Source organism: Sorghum bicolor, chromosome 7 (genome assembly GCF_000003195.3).
Source record: "Sorghum bicolor cultivar BTx623 chromosome 7, Sorghum_bicolor_NCBIv3, whole genome shotgun sequence".
NCBI lineage: Eukaryota > Viridiplantae > Streptophyta > Magnoliopsida > Poales > Poaceae > Sorghum > Sorghum bicolor.
Genome location: NC_012876.2, coordinates 5,186,445 through 5,212,605, shown reverse-complemented (window position 1 = coordinate 5,212,605; position 26,161 = coordinate 5,186,445). Strand labels below are relative to the sequence as shown.

The 26,161-nt window shown below is 40.8% G+C and overlaps 4 protein-coding genes across 5 annotated transcripts; 2 read left to right on the top strand and 2 right to left on the bottom strand.

The window, feature by feature from the left end:
* LOC8080857 (dnaJ homolog subfamily B member 4) lies at positions 3,957-6,455 on the top strand. The gene is made up of 3 exons (XM_002445060.2): positions 3,957-4,717; positions 5,110-5,519; positions 5,750-6,455. Exons 1-3 carry the CDS (start codon positions 4,550-4,552, stop codon positions 6,201-6,203), a joined length of 1,032 nt encoding a protein of 343 aa, XP_002445105.1. The 5' UTR covers positions 3,957-4,549; the 3' UTR covers positions 6,204-6,455.
* Positions 7,668-10,168, top strand: LOC8069640 (choline-phosphate cytidylyltransferase 2). Of its 2 annotated transcripts, XM_002445059.2 has the most exons (8): positions 7,672-7,997; positions 8,663-8,776; positions 8,883-8,978; positions 9,077-9,119; positions 9,284-9,439; positions 9,528-9,596; positions 9,681-9,791; positions 9,885-10,168. In XM_002445059.2, the coding sequence occupies exons 1-8, from the start codon at positions 7,738-7,740 to the stop codon at positions 9,972-9,974; spliced, it is 939 nt and encodes a 312-aa protein (XP_002445104.1). In that variant the 5' UTR covers positions 7,672-7,737; the 3' UTR covers positions 9,975-10,168. The 2 variants fall into 2 exon arrangements, with proteins under 2 accessions (XP_021321123.1, XP_002445104.1); XM_021465448.1 differs by having other exon boundaries at positions 7,668-7,997; positions 9,528-9,791.
* LOC8069639 (secretory carrier-associated membrane protein 5) lies at positions 10,811-14,347 on the bottom strand. The gene is made up of 12 exons (XM_002443862.2): positions 13,621-14,347; positions 13,084-13,194; positions 12,899-12,961; positions 12,704-12,737; positions 12,501-12,623; positions 12,323-12,385; positions 12,153-12,246; positions 12,013-12,058; positions 11,741-11,808; positions 11,613-11,661; positions 11,427-11,492; positions 10,811-11,171 (listed from the first exon to the last, which is right to left on the bottom strand). Exons 1-12 carry the CDS (start codon positions 13,669-13,671, stop codon positions 11,139-11,141), a joined length of 801 nt encoding a protein of 266 aa, XP_002443907.1. The 5' UTR covers positions 13,672-14,347; the 3' UTR covers positions 10,811-11,138.
* On the bottom strand, positions 14,495-16,955 carry LOC8080856 (NADH dehydrogenase [ubiquinone] iron-sulfur protein 6, mitochondrial). Its single transcript, XM_002443861.2, has 3 exons — positions 16,760-16,955; positions 15,055-15,139; positions 14,495-14,937 (listed from the first exon to the last, which is right to left on the bottom strand). The coding sequence occupies exons 1-3, from the start codon at positions 16,892-16,894 to the stop codon at positions 14,825-14,827; spliced, it is 333 nt and encodes a 110-aa protein (XP_002443906.2). The 5' UTR covers positions 16,895-16,955; the 3' UTR covers positions 14,495-14,824.

Genomic DNA, 26,161 nt, shown 5'->3' with positions numbered 1-26,161 from the left:
TACTAACTAGAGAGATTTAGACTAAGCCTTTCCCATGCAAGGCGAGTGGTTGTACGATAAATGAGTTAGGCAAGATGAATCATCAACTCAGTCCTTAATTGAGATAAGGCGGATATCTTCACGCTTAACCTCGCAAGGTATAAGCCACAACACCAAGGCATCCCCAAAAAAGATCTCATCCGCCTCATCTCTATAGTAATCACATCTATAACTTGTTCATTAATCCTTTCACAATACCCACAATTTATTTTCACCACTCACACCTTTTACTTTTAAAATCATTATATTTGAGAAAATATAGCGATGAGTATCCAGGATGAGTAACAAGTCCTAAGCATACTAAATAATAATATTTTTGTCATAGCATATTATTTGTTCCTAGGTTCGAACAAGACAATTACCGGGTAATATCAATTCAAGAATGGCTATTCAACAGGTTTTAACTAAGCAGCAAAAATACTTCGTATATATATCGTACATGCAATATTTAAAACGGCTTCTACGGGTTGTGTTTAAAAATAGGATCAATATGCATCAAAGGGGATCGGTTGGACTTGCCTCCGTCGGCGTCCTCGGCAAACTCCTGCTGACAGTCCGGGTCCTCGGCGTCAAACTCGCGGTACTCGTCTCCAACGTTCTCGTTTTCCGGCTCGTTCACTCCGTCAACTAAAATACGCGACGAACGACACAGACAACAGGCACAGATAAATAATCATATAAATTCAAATGAGCTCCAAAAATCATAAAATTAATATGGAAGGTAGATCATGATTTTAGATGAATTTAGGAAAAAGAATTATTGAAATCAGAGTTAGCATGTGGTATTTGTAAAATGGCCGGACTTTAATCATGCGAAAAAGGCTAACGATGATTAAGAAATGGATGCTTCACGAGATGATTTTTGGCTGGTAGTGTATGGTGCATGCATGTACTATTTGGAGTTAATGCTTATGGCCCACGCATGCATGGTTAGAGAGAAATTAGTAGGGGTCATTAGAGCTCTTCTGTATGTCATGGTTCTTTTCGTGGAGTTCTTGGCAGTGAACCGGTACAGACAAATACAAGGAAAAATACAGAAAAATACTACAGAAAGACAGAGAAGAGCAAGGAGATGCTCATGAGCTGCTCACCTCGTCTTGCGACCACAGTCGAGCTCGGCTTGTGCGTATGGCCGTATACGGTATACGCGAAGTGAGAGTGAGTGAGCGAGTGAGTGAACGTGCTTCTCGGCTGGTGAGAGTGAGCACCCGAGGCTGGCTTTTTATAGGCCAAAGCGCTCAGCTGCGTGCCATTAAAAATGCTACTGTAGCGCATGGTCGGTACCTAATTTGCATGCACGATGCATGCAAATGGACGGTGCCTAATCACCGTGTCCTTGCATGCAGGTGCATGCAAATGGACGGTGGCATGTCCTGCATGCATGCATGAGATATATATTCGTGTAGGTGCACTGCTATGTTTTCTTGCATGTAAGCTTGCTGGTACTCGCTGTTATTTATGCAAGAAAAAAAATATGGATGGATTAGATGGAGATACTATAGAGCTCAAATTATTTTATAGTTTTTGAAATATATTTTGAAAATAATTTTTAATGTGAGTGATTTATGAATGTGAATTTTTGGGATGTTACAATAATTCTCCGCATATGCAACTATTACTTGATTATTTAAATATGTATCCAATCCGATTTCACTAAATCTCTATATCATTTTCGACATCCGAAAAATGTTCATTCACATCCACATCCGTATTATCCACTCCAATCTAAATCCGACAAAGAAAAACGGATTAGAATACAGGAGAGACACTATGCGCTCTGACCCAATCTATTTTAATCCCTACTCATGTTTGTGTATGTAACAGTAATAATTGATGGCCCATTAGTTTTCTGCAAATCCGGCTGGAGCATCTATGGGATGTTTTTCTGAGATGTTACAAGTTTAGGGTTGACCTACTGACGACAATAATAGTACAATACTGCCACAGAAAATGTCAATGGTAGGAATACCGTATATATATAACCCATCTTGATCAACTCCTTTTCCTATAATACAAGCTGTACGGCGGTTTAGAACACAAAAACATACTTTTTTTTTTTGACAACAAACACAAAAACATACTTTTTTGTTGACAACAAAAACACAAAAACATACTTGGACCTACACCAGAGATATACTAGTATTTTTTTGTTTCTTATATTCATCCACTCGCATGTTTTCCAACACTTGTGTTACTATAAACGCACTCTAAACAAAATTGCACAAACCTAATCCTAAAGAGAGAGCGTTAACTAGCATATACTATAACATAATAAAAAGAATAGGGCCTTGTTTAGTTCACCCCGAAAACCAAAAAGTTTTCAAGATTCCTCGTCATATCGAAATCTTTCGACACATGCATGAAACATTAAATATAAACGAAAATAAAAACTAATTACACAGTTTACCTGTAAATCACGAGACGAATCTTTTGATACCTAGTTAATCTATAATTGGACAATATTTGTCACAAACAAACGAAAGTACTACAGTAGCAAAATTCAAAATCTTTTCACATCTAAACAAGGCCTAGAGTCTGGTCTCGTTCCAGCTTGCAAAAGAGACAAAGCAGCGTAAGATCTAGCATGTCTGCTTGCTCGTTTTCTGTACGGGCGGCAGGCAACGTGCAGAGATCCTAATCGTGCCTCCCTCAACTAGCTTACGCTTTTTTTCTTGCTTCGATCCCTCTTGCTACCTCCACTCTCTTTGTCTACCCGCCCACTACTACTTGCAATGTCATCTACCGACTTCTCGATATGTTTATTGTACAACATTCGCATAACGTATAATGTATGCTAGAATTTCAATTCTATTATTTGTAGCAAGCATTTGTTTTCAAACAGTTCTAGATCGGCAATCCAGCGATGAAGAATGGGTGTTTTATTATAACTATTCATGACTATGCTAATGATGGCTAGTTTTTGTGTCAAAACAATGACTTACTCTTCTAATAAGGACATGTCTAACACGTCTTCTTACGACTCCGGCTCCTCCTAAACCAGTGCCTGTAACCATACCGTTCATGGGAGCCATTTTCTTTCTCTCTCTCTCTATGAAATGAACATAGAGTCGAGAGAAGCCATAATTTATGGCTCCTGGTACTGTAATGAGGAGGCGGAGCCCAGCCAAACATGCCCTAAAGCCTTTTCTCTTATTCGTTTATGGTGTTAGGGTTTCCCGATTGTAGTGAAAAGCAAAACTTAAGTTGTCATGGAATCAAACCATATTGAATCAAACTACTAGAATATTCGATGCATGGGGCATGGGCAGGTAAGAGAAGAAAAGTTTTGACTCCTTTAAATGACGATGCAAGCATATTATTGTTGCCTAAGTTTGTCCATGGGGTACTAAAGATATCATTGCAATGTTATCTTTATCTATTTATTAATCTTATTGTAGAGTTACTTGTTCAAGGTCAATTTTTTATATAGAACAATATAGACGGTGGCGATGGAATGATGCACCTTAGTTTGGAAGGGTAATTAATCCCAAAAAAGAGACATTCAACCAAGTAACAATTAAAATGTTGCGTATACAAGCCACACTAGAAGTCCTATTTTTGCTATCCAATGAGGACCACTAATACGACAATTCCCTATCAACATCTCTACAACCAAAACATATATATTGTAAAAATGAAACACGCGGAAATCATTTCTAGCCAAAAAGCACCCCAGACAATCCCTTCAAACACGCCTCTCGCATGTCCTTGTCCCCAAGCAAAACAGAGCATCATCCAGAAATGCTCAAATACGCACACAAAACAATCCCAGGAGCCAGACAGCCAGGTGGGTTTCGCGAGGCCCACATGTCGGTCCCAGCGGGGACGCCCCGGGATACGTTTCCCCGGTGGCGCGTAGCTATTTTTTGCAAACGGAAGCCGGATTTGGGCCAATAATAGCGCGTCTCCCCTGTTTCTTCTCCCTGTCGTCTACGTCCCTTCCGGCCGCGTCCTTCGCCTTCGCCTCCCAAGATCTCCCCCCCGTTGTCTCCTTCCCCCGGCCATCTCCGGCACCGGATTTTCGTCGCCGCCTTGCCCTGTCACTTTCCGCGAAGACCCATTCCCACACACTGCTTTAAGCCAACAAGTTGCCGCCTCCGCGTATTGGCGCGCAGCGCGGTCGGTGTCCCGCCTTGATTGGCCCAGGAGCACGGCGAAAGGCGGCCGGCGCTGAATTGGTTGCCGCCGCCGCTGCTGGTGCCGCGGTTTGAGAGTGCGCCGAAGGGTTTTCGCTCATCCTGTCTTGCCTTGTGTGGGGAGCTGTCGGCAGGCAGGGTCAAAGGAGGCGGTTTTTCCTCTTGTCCCAATCGCATTGTTGATCTGACGCGGTTCTTGGGGAATTCGGATTGGGGATAGGCGGAGGGGGGGAGTCGTCTTCAAGGAGACTGCAGTGGTTCGCGTGGATCCAGGAAGGGATTTGATCGCGTTGGGATTTGGGAGGTGGTGGCTGCTCTGTTGCTGCTCCTGTGTTCTGTTGCTGCTCTTGCTGTTCTTGGCATGAGCGTTGGAGATGGGGACGGACTACTACAATGTGCTCAAGGTGAACCGGAACGCCACGGAGGAGGACCTCAAGAAGTCGTACCGCCGGCTGGCCATGAAGTGGCACCCTGACAAGAACCCTGGCGACGTCAAGAAGGAAGCCGAGGCCAAATTCAAGAAGATCTCCGAGGCCTACGAGGTTTGGAAATTGCAGCTCAACACTTTTTTTTTACTTTGCAGTTACGTTGGATGCAACTGCAGCGCCTCCTGTTTACGCTTTGGAGTATTTGCTACTGGTTTTAGCTCTGAATTGCAAGCATAGTTTGGATATGTTTTCATGTGCTTGTTACAGAGAAAATCCATGTTGACTAGAGATTAATAGTACCACCAGTTGTTTTGTTTGCGAACTGGAGATATCATGGAGATTCGTGCTCACTGTGTTATGTCGCTTTTCAATATGTAGCTCTGTGGTATCCTGCCTGGAGTGATAACATTGTGTGTCATTTCTATTGCTGCTCATTTCTGCTCCTTCAGATATGACGGGAAAGTTTTTGAAAAGAGAAGCTGACAGAAAATGCACGCTTCTTTCAGGTTTTGAGTGATCCCCAGAAGAGGGCGATATATGATCAGTATGGTGAGGAAGGTCTGAAGGCTGCAGATGGTGGTGGTTCCACATCCATGAACGGGGCTGCCAAGCAACGTTTCAATCCTCGCAATGCTGAAGACGTGTTTGCTGAGTTCTTTGGCAGCAGCAAGCCTTTCGAGAACATGGGGCGAGCGAAGTCAATGAGGTTCCAGACGGAAGGTGCTGGCACTTTCGGTGGGTTCGGTGGGAATGAGAACAAGTTTAGATCATACAATGATTCGTCGGTTGGCACCAGTTCAAGTCAGGCTCGAAAGCCACCGCCTGTGGAAACCAAACTGCCCTGCTCACTTGAAGAGTTATACGCAGGTTCAACACGCAAGATGAAGATATCCAGGAACGTTGTCAAGCCCAATGGGTAAGCATTTTTTGTAGATGGATTCTTGTTTGCATCATCTTTCACATTTGAGACTACTCAGCTTTATTTACAATTAGAAGCGGACGTGTTTCATCACTACGAAAGCACAACACTATTCCCTTGTTTGTAGTTACAAGGATAGTGTCTATGAATTTTCAGGTCATAAATAAACTATAAAAAATGGTAGTTTTAGTCTTACCTCTGTTCTCCTACTGCTGGGTTTTAAACAGGCAACTAGGGACCGAATCGGAGATTTTAACAATCGATATAAAGCCTGGCTGGAAGAAGGGAACGAAGATCACATTCCCTGACAAGGGCAACGAGCAGCCAAACCAGCTCCCTGCCGATCTCGTCTTTGTTATCGATGAGAAGCCCCATGATCTGTACACAAGGGAAAGCAACGATCTCCTGGTCCACCGGAAGATTGATTTGGTGGATGCATTGGCAGGAACTACGGTCAATCTGAAGACACTCGACGGGCGTGACCTGGTGATTAAGCTCACTGATGTGGTGACACCTGGTTATGAGCTTGTGATTGCAAAGGAGGGGATGCCTATTGTCAAGGAGAACGGGAGAAGAGGCAACCTGAGGATCAAGTTCGATGTCAATTTTCCTAAGAGGTTGTCGTCAGAGCAGCGGCACAGCATTAGGAAGGTTCTTGGAGCTCAACCTCAGCAGCAGTGAGCAGAGATTTTCGAAACAAGATCACCTGCCCACAGACTAATTCAGATATTCTTCTCTTTGTTCGGCTGGCTCGTATGTTTAGTCAATTTTCCTTTGTGCTATTTTCTGATCTTCTCCCTTATTGGAAAAATAGTGATGTTGAAGACAACAGGTGTAATACAAGAATGTTGTCTTTGTGTCTTCACTTACATATTTCAGTGTTAGCGCTGTCCATATCCTTTTTCTATGAAATCTGTTTATTGATGTAAACAACCTGATATCGGCGTTGCACAACGATGAAGGTTACAATCATGGTATTATGTGAAAAAAGACTAAATTTTCTGAAGGTTAACATGCTTGCAGCCCAAAACCCCAGGTGCATTATTATTAGTAAAAATGCCAAATGCTTTTGAGGATTCATTCAAGAAAAAAGCGCAGGAACCTCAAACATTTTCCAAATCCTCTTTTCATTTGCCTGGAATTATACATTTCATAGCAACAATAATAGGAGTCGAATTAAATCAGCATGTCCAGACTCTTAACCCCATTCAGTTCATCATAAGGCAGTCCTGAAAGGGCAGCCTTCCCATTTTGTTGCACTTTGTTGCACTGATGCGGTGACGCCCATAAGATCACACCCAGGTTTAGAGCATAGCAGGAAGGAGAACATGTGATTGGTTTTTAGCAATTGGCATAGTTTCGGGGAAAAAAAAGAAAAAGAAAATATCAAACTTCTTGGAAATGCAAACATTTTTCTAGACGTTGCGAATAAGAAATTTCACAGAGAGCATCTCCAACAGTTTGGTATATGACTTGCTAAAATTTAAAATTTGGTAAAACATAGAAAAAACGTTCTCCAACAGTTTGCTAAACTTGCTTGCCATCTTGTTCCACTTGCTATCCGTCCGAGCCGCGTGCGTATATTTGTGCGTGCGTATCTGGTTTGCCATCGCTGGCGAGCGCCTCTCGTTCGCGGTCACTTCCCGCGCGCCGCATCCACTTCCCCGCGCGTTCACGGCCACTTCCCGCGCGCTGCATCCAGACCATACTAGATTCGTAGAGTCCTTTAGGGCTGTAGGAGATCAAGCTCTGCTAATAGGACAGGGAGACATGGCGGAGTACCTGGACGCGAATTGTTATAGTCCTATAGGAGCTCAACAACTGAATCTGGTGGGCCATCCTCTTTTTTTTTATTTGGCAAGTGACATATAGCAAATTGTTGGAGATGATCTCTTTTCAACTTGATAAATAATTATAGCAACTTGCTAAAACACAGAATTTGGCAAGTGAGAAATAACAAACTGTTGGAGATGCTCACAACAAATGAAGTAAATAACCACACTATGTATACATACCACCGAGCATGCCGTTCCGTAAATAGCAACGGCCTCCCACGAATTGTGCGAAATGTGGGACCCACAGCGTTCCTGCAATCTACCAACCGTCACTTTTTTCCCTTTGCCGTTCCAGTTGTGCCGGTCGTTATTTTCCCGCGTCCACCAAAACCGTTGCCGCCCTTTTTTTCGTCGCCACGGACCAGGATCCAGCGGTGCCGATGAAGCCAGCGGAGGACGCGGACGTCCAGGAGGCGATGGTGACGGCGACGGCGGCGGCGGCGGCGGCGCAGACAGTTTGGTACGATCCCATGTCTTCGCCACAGGCGCCGGCGCCGCACCAGCAGCCGGCGATAGAGACTGCGGAGGCGGCCTCGCCGTCGATGAGCTCCGACGCGCGGCCTCTCAGGGTGTATGCCGACGGCATCTACGATCTCTTCCACTTCGGCCATGCGCGCGCGCTCGAACAGGCTAAGAAATCGTGAGCGCCTCGTCATGCATCAGATCTCTAATTTCCCTCCAGATCATGTGCTTATTGTCTTGTTCCAAATCATGTGCTTACCTCGCAACTGGATTATTCAGAGATCCTGTTAAGTCGCTCAGATTGTTTTTTTTTTTCGTTCACTCATCAAGCTGAACATGAAAAACAAAATCGTATATATGATGATTAAGGGGGTGTTTAGTTCCCCTTTTTTCCCAAAAAAAAATTTGGGTTTTGGTCCATCATTTTTACAAAATGAAACTAAACGCCATGCAAATTTTTTAGCAAAAAGGTGGTTATTCTCCATTTTAGATTTTGGCCTCAAAAGGCCAAAAAAATCCAAAAAGAGTGTCAAGAGGCTCTCATGAAGGCAATAAATTCTGCATTTTGAATGGAACTAAACATGACGATGAAAATTTTGGCATTTTACATTTCATCACTCCCCCAAAGTAGTTGCCATTTTGCATTTTGGATTCTATGGGAACTAAACACCCCCTAATTGTCATTAATTGTCCTGAAAAGATTGGCAGACCACTTGTTGATTTTTGGCGATATTATATAAATCGTATATGTGGTTTAGTTAAGAAATAATGAAAAGGCCGGAAGTTCATATATATTCTGGTATCAGTTTTTAAACTTACATTCTGCTAAGTTTCTCTCGGCAGATTTCCCAACACCTACTTGCTGGTAGGTTGCTGCAGTGATGAGATCACCCACATGTACAAAGGAAAGACCGTCATGACCGAGGACGAGCGCTATGAATCACTTCGGCATTGCAAGTAAGCTTCCACCTCCCCATTTTTCAGGGTTTCAGTGGTGGCACTGCCACCGAAACTGATGGGGATTCTCTCTGACTATTTTGGTTACCTGGACTGAATTCCAAAGGTGGGTTGACGAGGTTATACCAGATGCTCCATGGGTGATCAACCAGGAGTTCATCGACAAACACAACATCGACTATGTCGCTCATGATGCGCTCCCGTAAGTGTGTGTTTATGTAACAAATTTGGCCAAATGATCTCCATTTTTTTGTGAATTCCCAGTTGATCTAAAGAAAGGTAACAATCTGCCTGTTTCAGATATGCTGACACGAGTGGAGCTGCCAATGATGTCTATGAATTTGTTAGGACCTCTCAATCTCTTTTTTTAATCTATTTATAATATATTTATAAGCAGTAGGGGGCAACTCCTGCTGATCCCTCAAAAAAAACCTCCCCACTGTCATTTGGGCATCTATGAATTCTGATGATCTAGTGATGGAATGCCTGATCTTTGTGTCTATGCAGGTGAAAGCTATTGGGAAGTTCAAGGAGACGAAGCGCACCGAGGGCATCTCTACATCGGACATCATCATGAGGATCTTGAAGGACTACAACCAGTACATTATGCGGAATCTCACCCGTGGGTACAGCCGTAAAGACCTCGGCGTCAGCTATGTTAAGGTGATTTGTTCGTCCACAAGAATGTCTCCCAAAGACAGGGAAATGAAAAAAGGCTCTCAATTGTGTCATTTTGTTGTGATTTGATCAGGAGAAGCAACTGAGAGTCAACATGGGGATTAGCAAGCTAAGGGAGAAGGTGAAGGAGCATCAAGAGAAGGTGATCAAGTTGCTTTGCAACTATTTTGAGACAGATCTTCACATGATTCGTAAAACTCTGATATCAAATGCACTGCACATGCAGTTTCACAGTGCGGCAAAGATCGCTGGAACCAACCCTGTGGAGTGGATGGAGAATGCAGACCGTTGGATTGTTGGGTTCCTTGAGAAGTTTGAGGAAGGTTGCCACATGATGGTAAGCAAATTATATAAGGAAGATTCTAGTATCATTTCTAGAAGTAATTTGTGACCACCAACTGCATTTTGTTTGGTTGTGTTCCTTCGATAGGAAACTGCCATTAAAGATCGAATTCAGGAGGGATTGAAGAGGCAAGGCAGGTCAGAGTCAAACCTTTCTGGAGAGGACTCCGACTCGTAATGTTCTGTAATATCCAAATCAAACTAGATAAAAACAGAACTGAGACCATATTCCCACAGTTTGTGTAACAGTATGAGATTGATTAGCATGTTCTTGTAGGACATCAGGAATCATTGTTTAGTTGTACCAGGAGATTATGTAATGTTAAGAACAATCGTATTTCTGTGTGCAATCAGTTGTTGTTCCTTGATTGAGCATCTGCATCTGGCACCTGCTAGGTGCTGTTATTATTTCCATAGAACTAAAGATGTGAAGAATCTGACCTTTTTCTTCTGAGTATGTGCCGACCTATGTGCTACACTGCCAAATGAACTGAATATTGCTCATGTATCTATGCTTTTTTAATTTATTGTCCCATTGCTGAGACTCCATTTTTTGTGGTCGTAGCTAAGAGTAGATACTTCGTAATATTGTTGGTTCGTTCATCACACGGTCAATCTCGCTTGTGTCTCACAAGTGAGATTGTGCCGGTCCGAAACATCTAAAACTCAGGCCTTCTTAATGAAATACGGGCTAAACCCGATCGCGAAAAAAAGCTAGGAGTAAATACCGCAAAATTCGCTCATCTGTTGATATTTCAAAATTTTCAGATGAGCACCATTCCATGGATCAAAACAGGAGTTAGAGTCAACTGAGAAAGTTTTTACCTTAATTTTAGAAGGATGCATGTTTGTCTTAACTCTTAAGGGATGGATGGATAGTCAGTTCTATTGAACAGCCCCAAATGGGGTATATGTAGTACATGAGAGCACCCAAATACTAGATTAGTACAATGACTATAATACCCTTAACACGAAGGAAACTGATAAATCTGAAATAGATTGGAAACATAAACACATGCAACTATTAACTTGGGGATGTCAAATGGTGGAACACGCATGCTATCCTGACCAAAGGATTAACATCTGCTCATAGCATTTCCTTTCTAAAACTCTGCAACTGATTTTTTGAGGGGGGACTAACACTACCATACAAACATAGAAATAGATCTGAACACAACAATAACTAGGCACAGCCTTCTAAAAAAAAATCTTCTAAAAAATAACTAGGCACAGAGAATTCATTATTTTCTAATCTTGAACTTTCTGTTTACACCCTGTCACTCTGATATTGCTCTCAGATAAACTACTTTTCTGAATGACTTCATTATCTCATTGCCAGTCTTCACCTATGCCCTCTGAAATACATGTACACTCTCTGCAAAAAGAGTTACAAAAAAGAGAGGGATCAGGATCATGTTATCACCAGTTTAGTATACAGTTGCAGTAAATTTAATGATACTGCAAAAACTTATCAGATGCAGTAATTGAGTGAGGAATTTATAAAATTCATGCAATAGATGCTAGGACTTCCATCTTTGCCAAATCAGATGAGTTCATAAAAATAAACTGTAATAAGCAGCTAAACAAGAAAAGGATGAAATAAATGAAATAAATGAAGGAATAGGCTGACCTCAAGCACCCAGATGCTTATAAGAGATTCGAAGGTAAACAGTGCAAAACCGAAAAGATAAAGCGCCTGCAATACTCCAAAAAATCTGACTATTAGTTCTCTCAGAAGGGATTTCACTTAGCTTAAAGGATCAAGAACTGAGATAAAAATGTTATTAAAAAAATAAAATAATGTAGGACAGCTTACTCCAGCGAATATATCTCCATCTAAAACTTCTATTGCAACAAGAATACCCCTGATTTAGTAAAGAAATGGTGGTGAGAAAGCGCAGAGGAAATTCAGAAAAAAAATACAACTTTACTAATTATACTCACGTGAGAGTTTTCCCCCTAAATATTATTGGAGGAGCGATTGCAGCAATGACACAAAATCCAACATGCACCTGGCACATATCAAGCCATTGTGATGCTCAGTACATAGAATTCCATTATATGATGAGAAGATGAAGAGTGAGAAAACTTTTCTAATTGAAAAAGTGAGAAAATTCAAGCTATGAAAATATATTAGTTGAAATTTTACTGTTCTAGAATTTTCCAAGATTTTAAATTTGAGATTCATGAAACTTGACTAAACACAGAAAAAATACCGAGTAGAAGACGAAGAACTGGCCGAAGGTTACCACGCTGTCAGTTCTGGAAAACAGATGGTAGAGAACCAAGTTCAAAATTTGCATATCTATAAAGTGCTGTTTAATGATGACTGAAACTTGAAATAGTTTGAAGAAACCTCATCGCACGGTACAGAGGTCTGTACCAAAGTATGTATGAAAGAGGACACCCGGATATTGCATAGATTACAGCGAGGAGGAAAATAACGATATCTGCAAATCAGAAATCTATCAGAAAAAATGTACATATATACTGAAGAGGATGACTGGACGTTGAAACATTAGTCACCATCAGTATGAATTGATTCCACCAACACAGCAAACAGATTCCAAACGAGACAGGCAATCAGTCCTGGAAAAAAGAACCAACACAAAGATGAACTCTATGAATGGCAATTCAGGGTGAAAAAATATCAGCTATGATTTCAAAGAAATAAGGAAAGATATATAGGTTCAAAGTCAAGTACCAAGCCAGCTAGCAAATGCTGTGTATTGCAACTTTTGAGCATGGATTGGTATTTCGCCGGCTATATCATGATGTATGATGGGATAGAACTGCGGCCAATTTCTCACTTCCACAGTGACACCAGCTGCGCAAACAAATGAATCTTCAGTACTCTGACGAAACTGAACACACTGAAGCTTAAAGCAAATGGTATAGTAGATCTACCTCTGTTCATTGCATCCTCCCTCCGTTTAATATCCTGCAGAAAATCCCACACATTTTAGGACTTGGTTAACAAAAAGAACACGGAGAAAGAGTTCTATACCAATTAAAATGAACACATGGCACCTAAAAGATTCTAGTTGATTATTGAAGTGATCTGATAGGATCAAATAGGAATGAAAAGGTGTTCTACTGAACCTGTTCCCGCCGTTTCAGGTCCTGCTCCCATGCCAGTAGCTCTTTCTCCTTCTTCTTAGGATCCTACAAGCAACAGAACACCGTAAGACAGGGATAAAACGTCATGCTAATCTTGCAAGAACACCAAGATTATGGAGTGAGCATCGACTTTCAGTACAAGAACATTGAACAATTCAATAATGTACCCCAAGGGGAATGTCGATGGTTGCACCATGCTTGCCACTTCCTCCGAAGCCTGCCGGGAGCCATGATTTCCTGGACGGCACAGAAGCTGTTGTTGTTGTTGCTGCTGCTTTCTGAAAGGCATGGCAAATGATCAACCGATAATGTCATTTTGCTGCATTGAGAGTTTGACACCCTTCCTAAATTCATGGATATGTATTGGGTTGCATGGACGAGAACCCATGAGGAATGCAAGATCTAACATTAGATGCTTCTGGTAAATTTCAATTCATATATCAACAGTTATCTAACATTAGGAATGCAGACAGATCAGAATGCAAAATAATTTACCAGAAATCCCAAACGTTCCCAACCAGGACATTTATTTAACTTAGAACGTTGGTGCTTTTAGAACAAACTGTTCACATAATCTAGAGGTATTGATGCAAGATCTTCCAACACATGACTTCTTCCAAGAGAATAGATTGAACTATAGAAAATTGATGTTTATAAATGAAATGATCATCGAAAAGAATATGAATTTGAGTGAAAATGAATACCGCGGTAGGATTAACATTTTCTTCATCGAAGGGATTGTTGTTACGAGGCATGGAGAAGATCAACCACTTGGCGTGAATAAATCCTTGCGTCCTTTGGCCTCTGGGATGACCCCGAATCTGAGTGCCAAATGGTTTTCCTGTGGCCAGTGGAAAGAAGTTATTTTCAGTTAATGACCGTTTTTGCACTTTGGTCCTTGTCAGCGTCCAGGTCACCCCGATTTGCCCCTATACTGACAGGCTTGGGCTTTTTCAAATGCAAGGACAGGGAATTTTTTTTTTTTTGTGTGTGTGTGAATAAGGAAAGGGAAGTTTAGGAAATTCACGTCATGGATAAAAAAAAGAGACATAGAAATGCTTGCATTTTTTTTTGTTCACTTCGATACAACGCATCAGTGTTCTTATCCACAATCAAGTTGAGCTATGAATTGAATTCCATCTCAAAAAAGAATGACACACCAACTTTTTGATAAGTGTCAATCTCATGCTTTACGAAATATATTTGAAAAAATACTATATGATGTGTAATGAGTATTATTAGATGAATAACAACGCATATTTTCATAATAAACATAAGAGATACAAACACTGATACTATTTTCTATAGACTTAGTCAAACATAAAAAGGTTAAACCCCAAACACATTGATCTTTTTTGGGCAGAGGGAAAACAATTTAATTATTTGAACTTCTGAAGTCAAATAAAACACATTGATCTTGTAAGAACATGATGCAAACGGATACACAACCAAGAAAGCGGATAAAATGCTCAATGCAATCCTCGGAAGACTTGCAAAAGTTCTGAATCAAAGAATGTACGTAACTGAAGCACACGGATCCCAGAAGGCTCAGCAAGGAAAACGTCTGGATCATGGATATCCAGAAAATTAAAACTTCTGAGATTAAATTGCCCTCAGAATTAATTCTATACTTTTCATATTCAGAGTTGGATTTCAATACACACAGGCACACAGCTTGCATAGTGTTCTGAAAGGGGAGCACAATTCATCTATAGAAAAATCAACCCACAGTTAACACAGGATTATTAAAAGGTCATCCGAAAAGAGGATGATCATCAAAGGTAATATTTTGCCCTCAAGCATAGTACAAAGTACACTAGCAGTAGCAGAACATTGTGAAACAAATGTGCATGCACAAACTCCTCAACTCCAAACTTCTGCAGCGGTAAATGGCAGTATCTTCCCTGTTCAGTGATGGTGAACTTGAACATAACGGAGACCGCAGTATTTGCATACATTAGGTGCCTCCAGATCAAGGCAGATATACTCGATCGGGTGGCCAAGTCCAACACCTTCAGAAGCTGAAACAATGCAGCAAGGACACAGGTAAGTCAGTTTTACATAAAATGTATGATGCGATCATCAGTTTGAGAATGTGCAAGATAAATAGAGTTTGCATATTCAGCTTTGGTGCCTACCCCCTTCACAGACAGCAATGCGACCATCAACCTTGATTGGAGGTACCTCGTTGATCAGTTCCATTGGTGACTTCTTGCTCGTGTCCTAAAGCAAATAAAATTAATGAAAGAAAATTTGATTGGGAAGAAAAGTGATCCATATGAGAAGGGAGGGGGAAAAAGAAAAGGTCTGCAACTTCAGCAAATATCATAGCAACCAAAAAGCTAAAACTTTATCATGGTCTCAAATGATAAACTATTAAACTGGATGAGGACTCAGGTAGTCAGGTGGCAAGACTCATCTCATGTATGACTCGCACAGGGTTCAAATGCTGGTTTTACTTTTCCAATACAAACAAGGACTAACTGATGCTACCCACCAGATATAGATACAAATCCTGAAGTAGTTCCAAGTTTCAAAGATATTTATTGGAAACTACAGAATTAATAAATCATTTCTGGTAGCCATTTTGTTTCTACTAACAAGGAACTTTGGTCTTTACTCCATTCAATAAATCATTTCAGGAACATTCAGCATTCAGGATAGTGCTTGATGCGAAGTCATCGTAATACTAGATGAAAAACAAAATATAACAGCCATGTTGAGAACCTGCTTGGTCTGCTTGCGCTGCAACAACCACCTACCTTTTCCTAAGTGAAAAGAACTTGTTTCATGTGATCAACAATGGAAAGTCATCTCAACACACAAAAACATAATAACCTAGAGGACATGTTAAACATGTGGCGTGAAACTGTGCGATTCAAACATTTAATAGTGAGCTCCCATTCATCAGCTGAAAGACCTATACACATTGCATCAATCAAGATGATAGCTTCCATAGGAATCAGCTAAATAAAACGTAAATCCCACCCAGGCATAACTGAAGTCTGCAAAACTATATAAAATAAATTAATTACTTCAGAAAACAGTTCTTATATTACCTAAAGGTGCACCCTTAGGAATCAGTTAAAAAAAAACTTAAATCTAATCCAAGCATAACTGAATCTGCAAACCTATATAAATACATTCCTTTACTTTAGAAAACAGTGCTTATTACCTAAAGGCGCACCCACTACTTGTTAAGCTTATAGGTACTGCAGAAAAAACTATCGATTCCATCCCTGGGTCCTTGAAGGCACATAGGTATGTGAACAGGGCACGCTAAACAAAATGCCATATAGAAGCTGTGTCTACCAGAACTGCAAGTCACTGAAATGATCCTAGAGTCGTTCACAATGCTACTAGCCAACTCCTACAGTCAACAATTGCATAGGCATCAAAGCATACTTAGTTTACCAATGATGAAGAATATGTGATCTCTCATGGATTCACATACTCTAGCAATACAATGACGCCTGGTAAATCTAAAAGACAAGACCTGCAGATCTAACAATGAACAGACAGAAACGTCAACATAAAACATGCATCCAGCAACCTGTAAGAACTAATCGATGACCAGGACTCCTCAGGCGCATCAAAAATGTCTCAACAACAACACCGACGACGACCTAAACTAGAAAACGGCAGTGAACCAGTTAACCGGCGCGGCTGCACACCGAGCATAACCACACGCGTCACGCGGAACCCTAAAGGCGCGGTCTTCCCCGCCGAATCGGGCAAGAACCACACGGAAATGGTCTGGGTTCGCGAGGCCAAGGCGGATCGGAATCTAGAGATTGTGGGGGCACGGTGAGGAGAGGGGGTATTATATATGTATACACATACCTGCATCCACTTAGCGGTGTGGCTGCCGACGACGGCGGCGGCGCCGACAGCCTTCTCGGTGGAGAGGCCGCGCGCGCCGGCTGGTGCTAGGGTCTTGAGGAGCGCGGGCAGCAGCCTCCGCGTCGCGGTCGCCATGGCTGGGGGAAGGTTGCGAGCGAGGTGGACGCTGGGGAATTCGGGAAAGAACAAACAGGAGGAAGAGAAAGAGGAGGGCCCTTTTCTGCGGATGGACCTACTGGATCAAGCCCGGCCCGTTTTGGCCCAGTTTGTGGTATGGGCTTCTCATCCTGGGCTTAGAGAAGACAAGTAGGCCCAGCAAATAATGGATTGAATGTAATTCAGTATGGGCTCTAGTTAGGCTTTGTTTAGTTCTCCAAAATGTAAAATACAAAATATCAATAATTTTGTAATTATGAAATGCAAAATGCCAGAAATTTCAGGGTTATATTTAGTTTTATCTAAAATGCAGAGTTTTTTCAGGGGTAGTGAAGGCTGGCACGAGCTCCCAGGCTTTTTTGGGATTTTTTTGCCTCTTGAGGTCAAAATTCAGAATAGAAAATAACAATTATTTTGCTAAAATTTTTGGATAGTGTTTAGTTCTATTTTGCAGAATGGTAAGACAAAACTTAAAATTTTTTGGCTCAAATGGGGAACTAAACAAGCCCTTAATTTGATGCTAGTCTTTTCTCTTTTTTTCCGATGAGGCACAGCAGGTCAGCAGTCAGCAGACATACAAAAGCACACGCACCTTGTAAACGCATACTCGAGCTACACTGTTGAGACAAGTACTCCCTCTATATCATAAAAAAAACCGTTTTGGACAATATTTGAGTCAAATATTGGGAATATAAATTACGAATAACTTTTAAGTTGTTAAGTTTGGAAATATAAAAACTATATGAATAGATTTGTCTTGAAAAATACTTTTATAAAAATATACATATATCATTTTTTATATTTTTTACGAAAACAAGGAGTCAAAGCTAAGCTTTAGAGACCGTGTCGTTGTCTTAAACGACTTTTTTTTACGGATATGGAGGGAGTATACATTTGTAACCTCAGTTCAAAAAACATTCAGCCCAAGAAATTTTCAAATCACAACCTTGGCAACTTGAGTTTTTGTTTTTTTAAAAAAATACGTCCTCTGATTCTGCAACTCTCCTAATGGCCATGAATTGGTTGCTGAGCTGAGCTGGTCTCGGTCTCTCGCAGCTACTAGCTCCGTTCTTGTTTCATGTTGCATGCATCAAGATCAAGGTAGCAACTTGCATTGAGACCCGACACCCTCCCTGCAGCAAGACCCAAAACATTTCAATCTCTCGTGATCAGATCACGCCTCGCCATTTTGTCCGGTCAATTTGGTCTCATTGGACTTCTGCTTGTCTGTTGTCTCCCACCGGCCCTCAAGTTGCTCGGTGTCTCGCCGCGCACGTGGACGCACGTGCGCGCGAGTCCACGACAAGTGGACCGAAATTCAACGAGCCCACTTGTCAGCGAGTAATCATACGGGGAGTAATCTCCTGATTAATGACTATACTCAAATCATACTACGCATTGTGAGCAAGTAATCACATCATTGTGATATTGATCGTTCTTGGGACTCCGATATACTACTAAACAACCGTTGGAAGATCACGGTCGCTTTGCCCCAGAGGATCCGATGTTGAGTGGCTCAAGAGTGGTAACGATGCAAGTGCCCAGTTTTCTTTCGCATTATCATGCGTGCATGCACCTAAGCAAGCTAAGCACTTGTTTAAGTGGCCGGCCACATGCTTGGGTGTGTTGGCGGCATGGAATAATCCCCATGTCTTGCACTTGCTGGTGGCAGAGCAGGGGATATAGGGCCTTTTGTTTGTGAGTGTACAGTATTCTATTCGAAATCGAATCCTGATGCCATTAGCATATTAGTGCCTGTTTGGTTACGGATGGTAAAGTTTACCGTCCGTGACATCGAATGTTTAGATACATATATAGAGTACTAAATATGGAGTTCTAAATATAAACTATTTATGAAACTAAAACCATGGCTAGAGAGTAATTTGAGAGACAAATCTTTTGAGTTTAATTAGTCCATAATTAGACACTAGTTATGAAATAAAACAAAAATGCTACAGTACCTGTAAACTTTAATAATTCTAACCAAACATCCACTTAGCTACGACAACTGCCTGCACATTGCACAATGCCATTAGCTAGGTTGGTTGAATCGATCTAGGTCTTGGGGTGCTGAAACTGCTGAGCTGAGCTGAATTTATAGCACGGTATGGGAAGACGGGGGTTGGGTAATGGGTTGATGGAAATGGTCAGTCGGTCAGTCAACAGCGGAGCACACAAGTGGCTGCAATTGTGGATCTTTTGCATCCAGTGTAGGAGGGTGCTTCTTTTGGTTTTGGCACGAGAGAACTCGGTATATGGAAAGCAATGTTAGAGCATCTCTGGCAGAGCTTCTCTGCATGGGCTTGGTCGGCGAAGCCGGAGCATTCAGCCAGAGCCAGGTACCGACGAAGCCAAAGCCGATCGAAGTGGCACCAAGTTTGATTTTGTATAAATTTGGGCTACCCTGAGATAGTACTTGGGTTACCCTGAGATAGTGGTCTCAAGGAATCGTAGCTATTGATTTTTGAAATTTATCAAAACTTAAATAACCATAATAATCAGAAAGTGAAAAATAACTCCTTGCCATATCCGGCCCTTCCTTTTTTTTATGGAGGTAAACCTTACTCCCTCCATCACACAAATAAATGTATTTCTTTGACTACTACGATTTATGTTTGACCATTCGTTTTATTTAAATTTTTTGTGTAAATAATAAAATGGACAAATCATTATAAAATATATCTAACAATAAAATAAGTTATAAAAAAATAAATAATATTTATTAAATTTTTTTGAATAAGACGAACGGTCAAATATGAATCATAGAAGTCAAAGAAATGCAATTATTTGTGGGATGGAGGGAGTACTTTTATAAAAAGCAGTTGAGTTTAAAGTACAGACTCAACCAAAAAAAAGATAAGAAAAAACGCTCGATACAACTCTAGGTTCAGAAACATCATCAACGTAACGCCCTAGCTAGCTAGGTACCCAAACAACAGCATTTCATTCACTACAAATTTCATACTTATAGGAGTACCATTCTAGGTTTTTAAAGCATAGATTTAAACATGTTTTTTTAGATAATGATAGATTTAAACATGTTCCATTGCAACAATCTCTCTCTTTTTTAAAAATTTTTGGACATGTGTCATCCGAAATGTTACGTATGATTTGACACTTGTTTCCAAGTGTAGATCAAGAAGTTTATTTTAGGGAAGAGGAGGAGTTTGACCCCCTACTGAAATTTTATTAATAAAAAAAATTTACAGGTTACAAAGAGAGTGCCAAGACTAAAGTCACAAAACAAAGAAGGTAACAAAGAAAATGAAAAAAAATTACATGAAGTTCTGCAGCCATAAATAAATCTGTGGATGATATTTTGCTTTAGCTTGTAGAATAACTAGAGCAAATTCCTTCTTGAAAACTGATTTGCATCTTTGTACTGTATGCGAGATATTGTGGAAAATCAGGTCATTTCTCATCATCCAGATAGACCAACACATAGTGATAATGATTTCCATGAAGAAAGGCAATTGCAGCTGAACTTTGAGGCTCTCTACTATGGCCGGAGGATCCAGAGCATTAGGTATCACGAGATGAAGAGTGTTCCAGCAAGCCAGCGAGAAGGGACAATGAAATAGCAAAATGACTGATTTCTTCATCAATACCACAAGCGCAGAGGACACAACTGTAATCTTGCAGCTACATGTTCTTTCTTCTGAGGAGTGTCCTGGTATTCAATCTCCTATGAAGGACTAACCAAAAAAAGAATTTCCTTTTGTTTTGACAAGAAGATTTCCAAAGCCACTGGAAGGATGGATGGATCTGCCTATGACCAATGAGTTGTCTATAAGCTTTCTTGGAAGAAAAATCTGGAGAGCCCCAAATATAGGACCAAGTGTCCTTAACATCCTGTATCTGAAGATTTTGAATGAGCAACTCCAAATCCAAGTATTGAGCATAGGCTTCTGGAGGAAGAGGTAAATGAAACTGATCATGAAGGGGATTAGAATTGCGCGCCAAGAATACAGAGATGTCTGGGTTCTTCACAAAGGAAAAAAGTTCAGGAAAAGCTTGATTTAGAATCGTCTCATTCCAGAGATCTTGCCAAAAGAAACAAGACTTTCCATCATGAACTGTGACCATGGCAATCCCTTTAAAAGTATCCAAAAGTTTTAGGATGTCTTTCCACCAAAAAGATCCTCTAAAATTTGCCGTTACAATTGGAATTCTATTCCTTGTGTAGTACTTATCCCAGACCAGCTGAACCCAGTGAATTGAAGCTCTATTAAAGAATTTGTGAAGATGCTTGAGCAGTAAACTCTCATTTTGAGCATAGAGGTTTAAGACACCGAGTCCTCCTTCAGATTTGGGGAGGCAGACCAATGGCCAAGCTGCTTTTGGGGCTTTTTTACTTGTCATGTCCGAGCCCCTCCATAAACAATGTTTTCTATATTTGTCAAAAAAAAAACTCTGGGCATCATCACAATCTTCTTTCAAGTGCTTCATAGATCCACGAGCTCCAAGCTGAAAGGGACAACAATCTTCAAGAGTAGGAAGTCAATGGTGCTCGCTTAAAGACTCTCTAGTGCCACAAAGCTCAAGCTCTTGATACACTACACTAGTATGGTCCCAATTTCACCAAAAATACAATCATAAACAAAGTGTGTGCGAGAGAGAGGGGTGACCTCAGGAGAGGTTGCCGTCAGACATTAAGGACACAACAAGCTGCTGGCTTCTAGTAGCTCGAGGCCGGACGACCGCCCCGACTGCAGGTGGTTCCCTATGAGTAATCCTTTTTCTGTTCCCTTGCCCTGAGGCATCCTAGGCTGCTTTTAGGGAAGCGCTCCTCGCGCGTGTATGCTACTCTTATGCTTCTCCCTTATTATTAATCAAAGCCAGAGTTTATCCGGATCTTTAAAAAAAAGAGAGGGGTGACCAAGTATCTCAAGGAAGCTTTCCAAATAGCACAGATACCTTCCCATGACCGCGAGGGGTGTATATATGTTAAAGTAAATTTTGTCCTTTGGACCACAAAATTCACACTGAGATTCGTTCCCAGCAGAAAAAACGGCCTCTATGTATATATAGCTACCAACCATTTTCTAGACAATGTAATAAACTGAATTATTTTTTCCATGAAGAAATTAGGTATTTCTTTTATCTATATTTAATGCTTTATGAAGGAATTTGAATTTTTTTACAATTTTTTTGAAACTAAACAAGGTCTAATTTTGTTTGTTTGACTCGATCTGGACCCACTGAAAGTGCAATCAGAAAGCTCTGCAGGATAAATGGATGTAGTACTGTAGTAGACTAGTACTGTATGCTGTTTGCCCTGCTCAATTGATAATATAATAACCCAGATAATCCAAGGGATTTGACAGATATAAAAACTAGGAAGTAGTAGGAGCATATTCTCTCAGTCCCATTAAAAATATTATTTTTTACTTTTAGGTATCGTATTTGATTATTCGTCTTATCTTTTTATAAATTATAAAATAAATAAATTATTATTAAAGTATCTTCATAATAAAATAAATCATATAACAAAATAATTAACATTTATATAAAATTTTTGAATATAGTATGAAGTTTAAAATGTCATTTTTAATGGAATGAAGAGAGTATACTAGTCTTTTATCCTGATCCCAGAGATGGCCATACAGATCGATAGCCACGTACTCCTAGGGACAAGGTGACAAACAAGCGAGCAGGCAGCAGAGGGAACGAAAAGGCCGGCAAAAGAAAGCCTTTGTTTTTGGCCTTTGGAGACCCTAAAGAATTTGTTCGTGCGTAATGGAGACAAGGCCATAATCTCTAGGTAGAACATTTGTCACCTTTCCCTGTGCAAGATCTAGCTAGAGTGGTCCTCAGCTGGAAGCCGTCTCTTCCATTCCATCATCAAACGCCATCTTGGAGAAGAAGATGGGAACGAACACTGTGGTATGACAATAAAATTGTGGGAGAAGAAGATGAGAACACTTCTCCTACAATTTTACTGAAATTTTTACACACACTGGTCAGTAAATTTGCTGTGTCAAAATTTAAAAGCCGTGACCTTATGCAGTCATGGGTGTGTTGACAAGTCACTCCATTTGGCATAGTTTCTGTGCCAAATGAACTGGACTGGATAGAGTACAAAGGTAAAAACAGTAGGGCCATCCATGATCGGGCCATCCATGTAGCCGATGCGAGCAGGAGCACTGTGCTCCGAACAAAAGCTGCCACGATTTTGTCAGCTAATAAAGCCTTTTGGAATCCCTCCAACAGTGAAGGAAAAAAGTAGCAGAGGAGGAGATTGTTCACGTTGAGGCCTTGAGGCGTCCTTCCTGCTCCCCTGCTGCCTTTTACAACGGTAAATGTGACGCCATGCATCAGATCGCTCTAGTTTACCACCACATACTGAAATCATTGTACTCCACGTACGAGTACATACGTGAAGTGGTAAAGACTAAAGAGAGACGCTCGATTGAATTCGCGTGACACTTTGGCAATTTGGTATGATCGGCGACAGAAGATGATGTGCGAGTCTACTCTCTCTAGTACGTAATAAGTAGTACAGTGTTCAAACCTTCACATCAACGTCAAAGGTGCAAACTTTTTGCATTGGTGAAAGGCATTGAGAAAAAAGTTTGCGGCAACAAGTGAGGTTAGCACCAGCAAAATCTCCACATTTTGCACCCCCTCCTTTGGCGGCCGCTGGTCACTAACTTTGCAAATTCATTGGCCACCCAGTACATATCATACTATCATGTACAGTACTCTCAGTAGCTGCTTCTTGCATTGCATTGCATGTTGCAGCTTCTTTCAGGAGAGGAGAGACGAGACGAGACCGAGAGGGAGAGGGAGCCCTCTGCTCTGCATGCATCTGCATCTGCATCTGCATCTGCATCAAAGGGAAACCGGAAAGGCTACCCGCTCTGAATCCGGAGACGAGGACAGGGACCCATTACCCTTTTATTTTATTTGTGTTTGTGTAGGAAAGTACAGAGGGTTCAATTGATGTGCCCCCGTGCGCGCTGTTTGGCACAGAATCCACAATTGATAGGGGTCACCACAATCAGCCCCACGCGTTGAAATTAATAGTAGTAGACGCCTTCTTTCCTCCTGTGAGGTCCTACTGTACCCCACTTAGGCCCTGTTTAGATGGTGGAGAAAAAAATTTTGGGTGTCACATCGAATGTGTCGGAAGGATGTCGGGGAGGGTTTTTAGAAACTAATAAAAAACAAATTACATAGCTCGTCAGGAACTGCAAGACAAATCTATTAAGTATAATTAATCTATCATTAGCATACGTGGATTACTGTAGCATTTAAGGCTAATCATAAAGTAATTAGGCTTAAAAAAATCGTCTCGCGATTTTCAACCAAACTGTATAATTAGTTTATTTTTTTTATCTACATTTAATGTTCCATGCATTTGTCCAAAGATTCGATGGGATGGATGAAAAATTTTTGGGGAGTAACTAAACAGGGCCTTATCTATATCTAGTGGAGTGAGTACAACCTCCTCACAAGATCACATCTTTCAAGGACATGTATTTGCTGAGCCATTTTCCTGCTGCTTCAGGCTCAAACAACAGAGCTACTCACAAAAGCTTTTGTTAAGTACCACCACAAATGAACATGAAAGGAAGTGCTAAACCACCAAACCACCAAGTGCTCAACATGCATGGTCACGGGCATGCATGCACCTAGAATCGTGGAACAAAGCCAGGAATCCCTCTGCCAAACGTTGAAACAAGGAGATCAAAACCCTGTTGGGAATCATGAAAGGAGGAGTGGGGGAACAAAAAAAAAAAAAAAAAAAAAGAGTTCGGCAGGAAGGAGAGGGGGAGTTGCAGTTGCTACTTGCTCCTAGTAGGAGTAGAGAGTAGGAGCACTTGCTGGGATTATGGGAATGGGGTGGAGTGGACAGCCTAAACTCTAGCAAGTGGGTCTACTGAACTCTCAATTCCAGCCTACTGAAAACTGATGTGACCTTAAATCCTTTGTTTAAACAGAGCTCCTTGTCTTTTGCCAAAGCATGTAAACAACCTATGCCACCCTATATTAATTAATGTTTTCATTAGCGTAGATGCTATATCAGCACATGCAGATTGGGTCTTTGGGGGTCATGTTGTGCCGCGTGGTAGTGGTGGTGTGGCGATCTCATCAGATAAACCCAGTAGAGGTGCAAGTTTTCCGTTTTTTTTAACCTGTTGATGTCTTCCTTTACTTTCTTGACAGAATAACAAAGTGATCATACGTACTACTAGAAGTAATTTACAGCTTTAGCCTTTTTAATCACTAGAAGTAATTTATAGTTTTAACCTTTTTAAATAGTACATCTCATAAACACACACGAACACTAACACTTATGGACAATCCTGAGCATCACATCTCAGAAAAAGATGAAATCATTGTAGATGTATAACGGACACATCAACCATCATTGACTACCAGATTCGGCTGATAAGCTCAAGCAAACAGATCATGGTTCTGACTCCTCTACTATTCACTAGAAAATAACTCCTCCTAAAGTATTTAATACGGCTTCTCCGTAGAAGCTTAGTAGCCCGAGCCAAACCAAACAAGCACTAAACACATGTAATAAAAGCCACAAAATGCAAGTGCTTTGTATCAAGTCGATAATCTAAATCCAGGTGAGCATATTCCATCACCAAAGATATATTGGAGATTGCAGCTTTAAATTTAGATTACAATAACTAAAAGATATTATTAACATGTTGTAGGCATGGGTCACACATTTAGGTTTATGGTTAGAAGAAAATAATACGGAAGACAATTATTTACATTTAAATCATCCAGTGTCGTCTAGAAATATGCGGTTTTCCGTGCCCTGAGTTGTCCTCATCATGTAACAGAGTTATCATGAGAAACGTGAACGAACTTGACTAGGGCCTTGCTTAGTTCTGAAAATTTTTTGAATTTTGCTACTGTAGTACATTCGTTTTTATTTGATAAATATTATCTAATCATGAACTAACTAAGATTAAAAAATTCGTCTCACGATTTTACAGACAAACTGTATAATTAATTTTTCTTTTCGTCTATATTTAATGCTTAGTTAGTTCATAGAGAACACGCTAGCACTTGCAACAAAAGACAGGACCAAATTTTGGCACGATAGTTAACTCCCTAATTAAATGTCTCCTAAACACTAAAGCTTGACAAAAATAACACGATAGTAATTACAACAATCGCATCAGATTTTTTTTTATTTACAAAGAATTATCGTAGGTGTCCAAAAAATGACAGCTATGTTACTCGTGAAAAACACGAAAATGCACCACGAAAGAT

Excerpts from the sequence above, each read along its gene's own strand:
- LOC8080857 (XM_002445060.2), top strand. The coding sequence starts at position 4,550 with ATGGGGACGGACTACTACAATGTGCTCAAGGTGAACCGGAACGCCACG. Across the intron at positions 4,718-5,109 it reads AGATCTCCGAGGCCTACGAG|GTTTTGAGTGATCCCCAGAA; the intron begins GTTTGGAAATTG and ends CGCTTCTTTCAG. Across the intron at positions 5,520-5,749 it reads AACGTTGTCAAGCCCAATGG|GCAACTAGGGACCGAATCGG; the intron begins GTAAGCATTTTT and ends GGTTTTAAACAG.
- LOC8069640 (XM_021465448.1), top strand. The coding sequence starts at position 7,738 with ATGAAGCCAGCGGAGGACGCGGACGTCCAGGAGGCGATGGTGACGGCG. Across the intron at positions 8,777-8,882 it reads GAATCACTTCGGCATTGCAA|GTGGGTTGACGAGGTTATAC; the intron begins GTAAGCTTCCAC and ends TGAATTCCAAAG. Across the intron at positions 9,120-9,283 it reads CCAATGATGTCTATGAATTT|GTGAAAGCTATTGGGAAGTT; the intron begins GTTAGGACCTCT and ends GTGTCTATGCAG.
- LOC8069639 (XM_002443862.2), bottom strand. The coding sequence starts at position 13,671 with ATGCCTCGTAACAACAATCCCTTCGATGAAGAAAATGTTAATCCTACC. Across the intron at positions 11,662-11,740 it reads TTTAGGGGGAAAACTCTCAC|GGGTATTCTTGTTGCAATAG; the intron begins GTGAGTATAATT and ends TTACTAAATCAG. Across the intron at positions 11,493-11,612 it reads ATGGAGATATATTCGCTGGA|GCGCTTTATCTTTTCGGTTT; the intron begins GTAAGCTGTCCT and ends GGAGTATTGCAG.
- LOC8080856 (XM_002443861.2), bottom strand. The coding sequence starts at position 16,894 with ATGGCGACCGCGACGCGGAGGCTGCTGCCCGCGCTCCTCAAGACCCTA. Across the intron at positions 15,140-16,759 it reads ACACCGCTAAGTGGATGCAG|GACACGAGCAAGAAGTCACC; the intron begins GTATGTGTATAC and ends TATTTGCTTTAG. Across the intron at positions 14,938-15,054 it reads CATTGCTGTCTGTGAAGGGG|CTTCTGAAGGTGTTGGACTT; the intron begins GTAGGCACCAAA and ends GCATTGTTTCAG.